Genomic DNA, 10796 nt, shown 5'->3' with positions numbered 1-10796 from the left:
CTTAAATGGCAGGGTCGCCATGTAAGGACGGGACTAGGTAAATAAAGTAGATGTTTAAGGTTTGAAGATAAATTTATTACTGCTCTCAATACCATGTGTCAGCTGCTTATATACTACACTACAATATGCAAACGCAATGTTCATTGGCACTTTATGGCATTCGTTTTAAAATATTTAATAACGTTTTAGCTAGGTTGAAATAAAATGGGGACTCTCGCAATGAATATCTATGATAAATATTTTTTTTTTGCGGCCCGCGACACCATGACTAACACGTGCTTATGGCCCCTATAAGGAAAAGGTTGAGTAACGCTGATCTAAACAGATGGTCGCGAGTTCAAATTCGGCCAAGAACAACTGAGCTTTCATGTGCATTATTAGTGTTTATAATTCATCTTATAGGTACGCAACGGGAACGAAAACGTCATGAGGAAATCTGCATGTGTCGGATATCCAAAAAGGTTTGGGTTTTATTTGATTGGTTTGTATCAAATAACATTTGAAGAGCCACAAACTTCATCTATGGAAAAAAGACTTGGTTTCATGTACCTACTTGATTAACTATTATTTCGTTGTATTTGAGGAAGAAAACATCAACAGAAGAAAATAATCCAATTAAAAAATAGTAAATACAGTTTAAGAGTCTTACAATACACTCAGTATTGTAGGGTATTTGTCACCCTATTTTAATTAAATTCGTACTTGGTCTAATACAAATGCTCATACATTCTGTGTCTCTAGAAAATACATTGTGTCAGTTGCTGATATCTGCAGGTCTATATACCTACGATTTTATCTCATGGTTCCGAAGATCAATGGCCCTATTCTGATTAAACATAAACATTAAAATACAAATAGAAACAATAATTTGTATTCAAATAACAAAGACAACAAGAATTAAAAAAAAAATGCTTGGATACAATCGCAGTTGTTTTTGTTTTCGCATCTGCAATAAATAAATTACAAAATACATTCATACAATTTTATTGCAATTAATACTCCTAGTCGAGCCGAGCTGGCCCAGTGGTAAGAACGCGTGAATCTTAACCGATGATCGTGGGTTTAAACCCAAGCAAGCACCACTGAATTTTCATATGCTAAATTTGTGATTATAATTCATCTCGTGCTACGGTACGGTGAAGGAAAACATCGTGAGGAAACCTGCATGTGTCTAATTTCACTGAAATTCTGCCACATGTGTATTTCACCAACCCGCATTGGAGCAACGTGGTGGAATAAGCTTCTCCTCAAAAAGGGAGTGGAGGCCTTAGCCCAACAGCGGGACATTCATAGGCTGTTTCTGTTACTGTAATACTCCTAGTGTCTCTCCAAGAACTGTTAGGAATATGACAAATCATTAAAAAAAATGGACCACATCTTTTTAATATCTTTGATTACAAGAATGACTTTAATTTGAATGATTGATAATAAAACTTACATTTTGCTTATGTTAAAAAGATACAAGAGCCATTTACTAGAACAAATTACATTTTTAGGGAGTAATTGAAATACAAATACTTAATATGTATTTCAATTACAAGGTAATGCTGGTGGTAGGACTTTGTACAAGCTCGTCTGGGTAGGTACCACCCACTCATCAAATATTCTACTGCAAAACAGCAATACTTGATATTGTTGTGTTCCGGTTTGAAGGGTGAGTGAGCCAGTGTAATTACAGGCGCAGGGGACATAAAATCTTAGTTCCCAAGGTTGGTGGCGCATTGGCTATGTAAGCAATGGTTTACATTTCTTACAATGCCAATGTCTAAGGGCGTTTGGTGACATTTACCATCAGGTGGTCCATATGCTCGTCCGCCTTCCTATTCTATAAAATAAATAATTCAAATGGAGCCCAGCCCTGACAAGTTAATTTTGTTTTAAATAATCTTCCTGAGTCTTTTTTAGAAACAGAAGAATGAGTATTCAAGAAAATTGCTTTAATTAACAATTTTATTTATTAAAATTCAATTGCAATTGACTAAAATGTATAATTACACTTGGAACCTAATTTTAGAAACAAATTGAGCCGAACGATTGATATTTCTTGCGACATCATTTAGAACAAACTAATTTAAATAAGTTGGTGGTTAATGATGTCGGTATAAGCTAGTTGATTTCTTCTAAAAAGTGCTAATGGGCAATGCCTCATTATATTTATGATAACATCTACAAAAATTTACAAGTAAAGGTTTTTTTTTTTTTTAAAGAAGTAATAATTTACAAGTATCAAATAAACAAAAATATCAATACCTAAAAAAGATTCTTAAACTTAACTTACCCCTTTGTAAGTTTTTTAATTTCTCAAAAACTCAGATAGGTAATGGAAAATAGCAACAAGATTCTCAAATAGAAGAAAATTTCTGATAAGATAATCTTAAAGTTTTAAAAATCTCAATATGAATAAATTAAACATAAGTAACTGATACAATATTTTTTGTAATTCCTCAGTGGACACTAATAGTATCTGTACGTGTTTTCTTAATAGTAATACTTTTATTATTTAATTTAATATTTTAATACAAATAAAATAATATACAACTTCTTATAAATTATTCTTTTTATTGTTCATATAAATTAATAACAAATAAAAATGATATGGATGAAATTTATGAGAACATGAAAACGCTTCATTGTTTTACTTAATCTAAATATTCAAAAAACTATTTTGTGAAATAGAAATGTTACGTTTACTATACATTCTTTATTTTGGTGATAGTTGATACTCTGTACAAGACTATTTCTTTGAGGTTTAATAAAACAAACAACATTACCAATGAATTTTTTACTAAGCTACTAACCTAACTAATGAGTCTTTTTGGGTTTTGACAGCTTCTCATATTTGCTCTTTGATGAGAACCAGAGACCGAATGGAATTGCAAGGGAAGGCAGAGTCATAACAGCGAAGGCGGTCCAGTCTAAAATGTGGGAGGAGAATTTACGGTCGTAATCCTTGAAAGCAACAATTGTTCCCTCTCCTGGAGCACTGCTGATTGCATACTGGACCTGAAAAAATATACACATTTTACATATTGAATAAAAACTATTAAATTAAATAGGAAATTAAACTCAAATCAATATTTGTGTTTATTTATATAAAAATTTGTTGTTTTTAAACCAATTGTATTTTGTATTGAGTTTGTATTCAACTTCTTTTATTTCATTATTCACATAATAAAAATAGTTTACTTAATTTTCATGACATATTTTAACAAAACTAAATTCTAATAATGGTAGTGTTCAAAAAATAAATATGTTAACAAATAATATTAAATATTTGTTCCTTGTCAAATACAATTATACATAATGTGACGGAATGTTATTTAAGCCCCAGATAATCGTGTTTGCCAATTTACTTTTGCACTTTCACTTAACTGTTTAATATGATTGAACAAAAAAATAACTGTACCTCAGCAGCATCCTCACTGGGCTTGTATGTGACCTCAGCTGCTGTGAAATTGAAGTATCCATATCTGTTAGATCTTACTGTGACTACATGAGACACATTGGTCTGTGGAGCTATCCTGTCGATCTGGGCAGTTAGTTGTCCTCCAACTACCGAGAATACTTCTGGGTGGAATCCATTGTCAACGAGTTTCACATCCACAGCTGGCGCTGTTCCCACGTTAAATAATGTGTATTTTATTAAAATATCCATATTCTCTACTAAGTATTTGTTTAATACTTGTTTTGAGATAAGAAGCTTTGCGAGCGATGGTTCTTCATCTGCTGTCACAGCCGCAGCAATGATCACAATCAACGTTAGTAATTTTGTAGCCATTGTATCTGAAAAATTAAAGTTTAATTATAAAACTGTTCATAAAGAAATGTCGAAAAGAACAAGGTAAGAAATATGAATGAAAACCTCTGTGTTTCATCTTAGAAATATATTGAAATAATTACTTATTCAAAAAGGTTAAAGATGTATAAATTTTTGTTTGTATTACCTTATAGTCAACTAATAAAATGAAAAATTAATACAACTTTCCAGCGTCGGCAATAATGAAATGTTACGAATATTGACAACTGTTCAATGTACGTGGCTGACGTTTCACTCCACGCGTTCAAATCATTGCCAGATATTAAAAAATATAAAATGATACTGATAAAGGTACATTCACCTAAGAAGTTCGTAGATCGTAGTTTTCTTTAAAATTGGCTTAACTTATCTTTGTTAATTTTTAATATTAACCCTAACTTTATTCATAAATAACTTAAAATATTAGGATTACTCATAAAAACGTATTTTAAGGCTATTATTGATCGTCATTTCACCTATTATTTTGAACGTTTCAAATGGTAGTTGTCAATTTTCTTGGGGATTGTATTGAATTCGTATTTTTGATGAAAATAAATGAATCAAAGAATGTCTCGCTTCAATTGAATTGGTGTTATTTAATTACTCAAAAGGTAATTAGTGAGCTATAAAATTAGTTAAACTATGACAAATAACGAAGATGTTAATAAAGAACCCGCTAAAGAACCACTAGACGACGAGGCTCTAGAGAAGTACGCTTAATTTTTAATACATTTTCATGAATTGTTTTACTGAGATCTATTATTTTTAGTATAAACAGTTTGTTTCTTGTGGTAGTATAAAATAGTTTATTGATCATTGTTATAATTATTGTCATAATTACCATATTATACAGTATCTTTTCACTAAATTAAGTGATTCTCTTGCCCTGATATTTTTTACTACCCAATTTTGTTTGAAGTTTGAATGTCGTGCGTTAAAATTTTTATTTATAGTTTAACATTGTTGATATGTACACGATGAACAAATAAAAAAACGATAGTTTTGTGTTGTTAAAGAGACTCCACAAAATCTGCTAACAACTAGTAAAACATATTTATTTATAAAGTTATCAGTAAAACTGTAGAAGCTGTTTTTTTAAAATTCCTATAGGGCAGTGTGTAGACAAGTTGTCCACGCAAAACAGTCAGGATGAACTTAACTAAAGAATTTCCATGTGGAAATAACAAACTGTATAATTAGAAAACAAATTATCTTTACAAAATAAACTACGTAATATAATTAACACAGATAATAAAACAAAAGGCAGATGGAACAAATATTGTGCCACTAGAAATCCAACATGTGACTGTGACAGCGCTGTAGAAATATGTACACCAGTGAGCATGTAGGGTGCCATGGTAATGAAAATAATTCCACAATTTTTTTTATTAAATCTTATTGTTTTAATATTAAAATCTCATAATATTATAAATTTTTTGAATCTTATATTAAACATTTAAGCTATGAGTATATTGAAAGTTTTTTTATTTATTGAAACATGTTTTTTTGTTAATATAAAAAAAATAATGCTATAGATATTTTATAAAAATAATAGAGAAATGAGTCAATTAGTCAATCCACCAACCCGCATTGGAGCAGCGTGGTGGAATAAGCTCCAAACCTTCTCCTCAAAATGAGGAGAGGAGGCCTTTAGCCCAGCAGAGGGACATTCACAGGCTGTTTCGGTTTCGGAGTCAATTAGGCATTCGGCAGTACCTATTGCCTATTGGAGGACCGTAATATTGATAATAAATTAATAAAAAAATATTTAAATATATATATAAAAATTTTATTCCTATAATTTTTGTTCTTATTTAATTTAACCAACTTCCTTGATAAAGATTTCAATATAACCTGATAAGACCGAGCAATATTTTTTAAGGTTTTGTGTTTCATGTCTTCGGTAACTAATGAAAATATTTTGACATATTAAAAAAAGACTATGAGTTCATATTTCCGAGAGTACTGTACTGTACCGTAATGTTCCATACAGTCGATCTGCCTTTCGTTTTATAATCTGAGATATTTCTCCTTTACTAAATAACTAAATTAACATACACCTGAGTCCAAATCAGTTGTATCAAAAGTAATTATTCCATTATAAAATAAAAAAAAAAAAATATGTTGAACTTAGATTAGAAATTTATTTATTATATATCTAATTAATACAAAATTTAAAGAATTTATTAATGCCACTACATCACTAGACTACTATATTGTTAGACTGACTTATGATTGTGTGCCTCAAGTTAGAGGTTGGCCGAATTAGTTCCCAGCTCTGTAAAGGCGTAATATATTATGCATGTATAACATAAAATATTATATTTTGCTTCATAGTATTGCATCTGTAGCTGCAGTTTCTTTGATAAGATATCAATAACAAAATGAAGAAGAAGAATTCGTAGGGGTAATAATTTCTGTACCATATTAAATTTATCTATAGTTCTAGTGGATAGCAGTGTTGTTGTTCTGAATAAAATGATTTCTAATAATTAAATTCAAACTTGATTTCCACTTAACTCAATAAAAAAAAAAAAACAAAATGAATTACTACTAATTAAAATATTATGATTATTGAGAATGATAATCCTGTTATTTTATGTTTAAATCAACTTTAAATTATTATATTATACTCATCAGGTTAGCAGTAGAAGAACTCTTAAGGGAAGCAGTTCAAGGTGCTGCAAGAGCTGAAATAGTTGGTCCCTCAGGTTGGATAAAAGCACCACAGCAAAAAACTAATAAACGATTTCTAGTCAATACTCTTAGACATGCTGTGAGTTCCAATAGGTCCTATACAACACGTAGCACTCAACGAAATTCAAACAATAAATCTCCCAAAAATGACCGAAAACCAGAACTCCCTATTAAAAAAGATAGATCAAAAAGAAAGTGTTAATACGACAAAATATGACGTCGAAAGTATAATAAAAAAAATTATTAGCAAAGATGAAACAACTTGGACACCACAAGAAAAAATGCCGCTAATAGTTAAAGAAATAGATCAACTAAAAGAAGATATAAGAACATATATAGATAATTGTGATTATGACGTAGCGGCTTTATTAAACGAAGGTGTTGAGTTATGCGCCGAGAGTAAAGCTTTAGTTCACGAGATGGAAACATGTAAAAAAGAAATTGAATTTGAAACAATGGCCGAAATTCTCAAGTCTATTGAAAATCATGACCAAATTGCCAAAGAATTACAATCTGTTAAGTATGCTATGAATATCGTTGTTGACATTATTAAATGTAGTGATTATCTAAGAGACTTTTATGAAGGCAGAGAAGCACAAAGCTATTCCAAAGCCGTAGAAGCAGTTTACGACTTACTTGAGTTCATAGAAGGAACTGCAGATGGTTTTAAACAATTGGAGGTTTATGTAAATACGAAAAATACAGCTAAATTAATCTTAGACAATCTTTTGCATGATTTGAATCAAGAATGGACTCGAATGATATCATATAATTGCAAGCCTGGAGCTCGTAAAACAGTTATTAATTTCAACATTAAATTAGACAATTCTGAGATCACTAAAGACATTCTAATTGCTCTAGATAAAAGTGACAAATTGATTTATAAAATTTCAGAATTCGCTGAGTATCTAAAGAAAGAAGTTTTGTTAGGTATGTTAAAAAATGACAGCTCATTTCATGCAGAAACAGAAAACACGGCAACAGTGACGATACACCATAAACAAAATCAATCACCACATTACCTCGTTCCAATTTCAAACATAAGGTTATTGTTTCTTTTTCTCAACAACAAATTCAATCAAAAATATTTAGAGGACAAATCTATTATGGATACACTGGGGTGCTTGTTAAAAACAGACTTTTGCGATATGATGATAAGACATTGTTTAGTTGAGACTGTACCAAATAACATGAACGACCTTCAAAATTATGCCAAAATAACAACGGAAATACAAAACTTTCAAAATTTTCTAATAAATATAAAAGTCTTTCCTGAAACAGGAATAACACTTTTGAAATATATGGATGATATTGACGTTTTGTTTGCATACAAATCAAGTGTACACTTTTTGGAAACAGCGAGGGCAATTATGCTCAAGGATTTAAGTGTAACAATGTCTATAGGCGTTGAAAAGATACCAGAAGAATCTACGCCCTTAGAAAACTTTACGGAGGATAGCTACACAGCGGAAGCCCTTGAAATATTTGGAAAGACATTACCACACAGCCTTTTCTATTTTCCAAGATGTATGATATCAAAAACCGCACAAGAACTGCTAGATTTAGTCTACGTTATAATGGAGCAAGCTGTGCAATGCAGGGGAATTGTAGCTAAAAAAATGTATTACACTGTAAGATTTATATTCGAACTTTACGATGCGGTTGTTCCTTACGCCCATGAAAATTATTTGCAGACAATCCCGCAATACGTCGGTATGTTGATGACACCTTTTGTCGATATTGATAAGCGACAACACAAAATATGCCTATTTTACTTTTTTGTGCAGCTTTGTAATAATAATTAATATTGGTTGTTTTGTTATTAATATTTAATAATTTTATCTTTTAGCTCTATTCCATAACAACTGTATGTACCTCGCGCACAATCTACAAACCTTAGGTGATAAATGGGTATGTTCGATGGAAGGTCACGAATTAGGATACGCAATTGGATTCGTAGACTTGGTCCCGAAACTTAGGATGTTGGGCTACAAACATCTCGCTATGCACATGCAGCAACAGAGGAAACAAATACTGGATAATATTCGTTCTTCAGGTACGTATTTTATACACGAAATATAATTTTTAAATAGTGCATAAACAAATGAGGGACATGACTAAATCTGTAGAGTAGAAAAATATATAAACAAATATTTAACATCACAAGCAAGGGCTTTTTTTATGATATGCGCGAATTTCATTTTTATCTTATTTCAGGATATTAAATCTCGTACTCTTAATAAAACTTAGCCCAAAAAAGATCGTAAATTTAATATAATTATGATTTTAAATATATATTGTTTGTTATTTCAGATTTGAATTGCATCGTTGTCAAAGACGTATTAGGTGAAAATGCAGAAGCAGCGGTCCGGCAATGTCTTAGGCAGCTTCAATTATTAAAGAACGTCTGGATCGGTGTTTTTCCTTCCAATGTGTTTACGAGGTAAAATATTTTAAACTAAGAATGAAAAATGAAAACTTAATGATGATGGAAGTCGAAGCTTGGAAGAACTAATTAATATTTTTATTTACCTTACAAAGGGAAGTGAACAATAATTATAACAATATATAAGAAAAAATTGAATTGAATTGGCTAACTGAAGAATACTCTAAATTGATTTTAAATCTTAAGTTTAAGAAATACTTTTTTTGTAGATTAATGGCAACACTAGTAAACATGTTCGTCGACGAACTTATACATCGAGTGTGTACCGTTGAAGACATATCTATGGAGATGGCCACTCAGTTGACTGAAATGTACACACTAGTGGTCCAAAAGACGCCACAGATGTTTCAAGTAAGTTAGCTAGAAATGTATATTTTCAAAAAAATTATTAAAATACAAAGTATTCAATATTTTTATCTGAGCTAAAAAAGTAATTTTAATTATAAATTGCTACCCGTCCCCATTTCGCACGGGAAGGGTAAGGAATTTATCCTCTGCTAATGTTTGATCAATGAAATATTGAAATTTTGTCATTCGCCAATAGATCTATGCGCCCGCCCGTGTCCTAATGCATCGTACAACACGATCCCCGTATTTTGTCACGTGGGATTTTTAAATGTCTAAAATTATGCTTTCGCTGACGTTTTTGTATAATATTGGAGCATTCATTAAATATAGAAAACATTTTAACAACAATAATATAAAACTAACTAATAACAGCAATAATATTAAAAAAACGATATATATCCAATAGAATTATTTGTTTTTGCGTGAAACCAGAACTGATTCCAAAAAAACTTACCTCTTTATAATATTAGTATATCTAAGTATATACAGGATATTTTAATGGTATCACTATAAATTTACCTTACGTCATTTTCTTTTTCAGAATTCGTCAGATGTTGAGAAGTATGTTAAATCGTGGGTTAAATTGCAAGAATTAATTTTCGTTCTTGGCGGCTCACTAAAGGATATAGAAAACCACTGGAAAGATGGAACAGGCCCTCTGGCAGTAAACTTTGAAGTCGAAGAACTGAGGAGTCTCATCAAAGCCCTATTCCAAAACACCCAATTTCGCGCCAATTTACTGTCTAAAATAAAATAGATTTGTTTTATTGTAGTCACTATGTTTAATATATAATATTATGTGTTTAATGGTCTTGATATTTTAAATATAAACCCTAATAGTTAAACATTTTATTATAATATCAGAAGCTGCTTGTTAAATTGGTTGATACCTATTTAAATATCTGGACACATTTTACCAAATAAAATCTTGCCGTTGTCCTTATATTGTAGTTGTGCTTATTTAGACAATTTTGACAGGGACCTGTAGAATACGCATTCGAGCTGATAGTAGCTTATTAGCTATTTATCTTGTAAAATGGCAAATAAAAATGTCTCCAATTTGAATTTATACGTAAAATTATAGATAAGAAAAAAATCCTAATCGATTTAGTCAAAATACAGTTTTATGTATTAATAATATTTTTTCTTTTAATTTTTACCGCTAAAACTAGTAACTGGTAGTGAATTAAAAGTGACTACCAAATTCCGCCCTTGCAGTTGATAGTTGACATGTTGACATATTAAATATATATATTTTTTGAACAATAGCTCGATTATTTTGGACTTCTTAACAAATAAAAAAAATATTAGATGTAATGTAAATTAAAATTGTAATAATTGTATTGAGCGGTCAACATTATTTATTTCAAAGTAAAAAATCCGAAGCATACATATGTATAAATATATACGACACGTATACCTACACAAATATTTTTTTTTTCAGCCTTTTGCCGTCCACTGCTGGACGAAAGCCTCCCCCATAGAACGCCAACCATCCCGATCTTGGGC

The 10796-nt window shown here is 30.7% G+C and overlaps 2 protein-coding genes across 5 annotated transcripts; one reads left to right on the top strand and one right to left on the bottom strand.

The window, feature by feature from the left end:
- Positions 1-2539: 2539 nt before the first annotated feature.
- LOC126770531 (translocon-associated protein subunit beta) lies at positions 2540-4070 on the bottom strand. Of its 2 annotated transcripts, XR_007669462.1 has the most exons (4): positions 3945-4070; positions 3407-3783; positions 2736-3003; positions 2540-2699 (listed from the first exon to the last, which is right to left on the bottom strand). XR_007669462.1 is itself a non-coding variant. In XM_050489966.1 (3 exons), the coding sequence occupies exons 2-3, from the start codon at positions 3776-3778 to the stop codon at positions 2803-2805; spliced, it is 573 nt and encodes a 190-aa protein (XP_050345923.1). In that variant the 5' UTR covers positions 3779-3783; positions 3945-4070; the 3' UTR covers positions 2540-2802. The 2 variants fall into 2 exon arrangements, 1 of the variants encoding a protein (XP_050345923.1); XM_050489966.1 differs by having other exon boundaries at positions 2540-3003.
- Positions 4071-4306: 236 nt separating this feature from the next.
- Positions 4307-10094, top strand: LOC126769973 (centromere/kinetochore protein zw10 homolog). 3 transcript variants are annotated; one of them, XM_050489047.1, is made up of 7 exons: positions 4314-4506; positions 6134-6203; positions 6437-8206; positions 8343-8549; positions 8807-8936; positions 9149-9290; positions 9829-10094. In XM_050489047.1, the coding sequence occupies exons 3-7, from the start codon at positions 6640-6642 to the stop codon at positions 10042-10044; spliced, it is 2262 nt and encodes a 753-aa protein (XP_050345004.1). In that variant the 5' UTR covers positions 4314-4506; positions 6134-6203; positions 6437-6639; the 3' UTR covers positions 10045-10094. The 3 variants fall into 3 exon arrangements, with proteins under 3 accessions (XP_050345013.1, XP_050345004.1, XP_050345022.1); XM_050489056.1 differs by lacking the exon at positions 6134-6203 and having other exon boundaries at positions 4307-4506; XM_050489065.1 differs by lacking the exon at positions 6134-6203 and having other exon boundaries at positions 4314-4407.
- The last annotated feature ends 702 nt before the right edge of the window (positions 10095-10796 follow it).

The sequence above is a fragment of the Nymphalis io genome, chromosome 1, assembly GCF_905147045.1.
Source record: "Nymphalis io chromosome 1, ilAglIoxx1.1, whole genome shotgun sequence".
Taxonomy (NCBI): domain Eukaryota; kingdom Metazoa; phylum Arthropoda; class Insecta; order Lepidoptera; family Nymphalidae; genus Nymphalis; species Nymphalis io.
The sequence above is the reverse complement of the archived record's forward strand: the minus strand, read 5'-3'. Positions and strand labels throughout refer to the sequence as shown.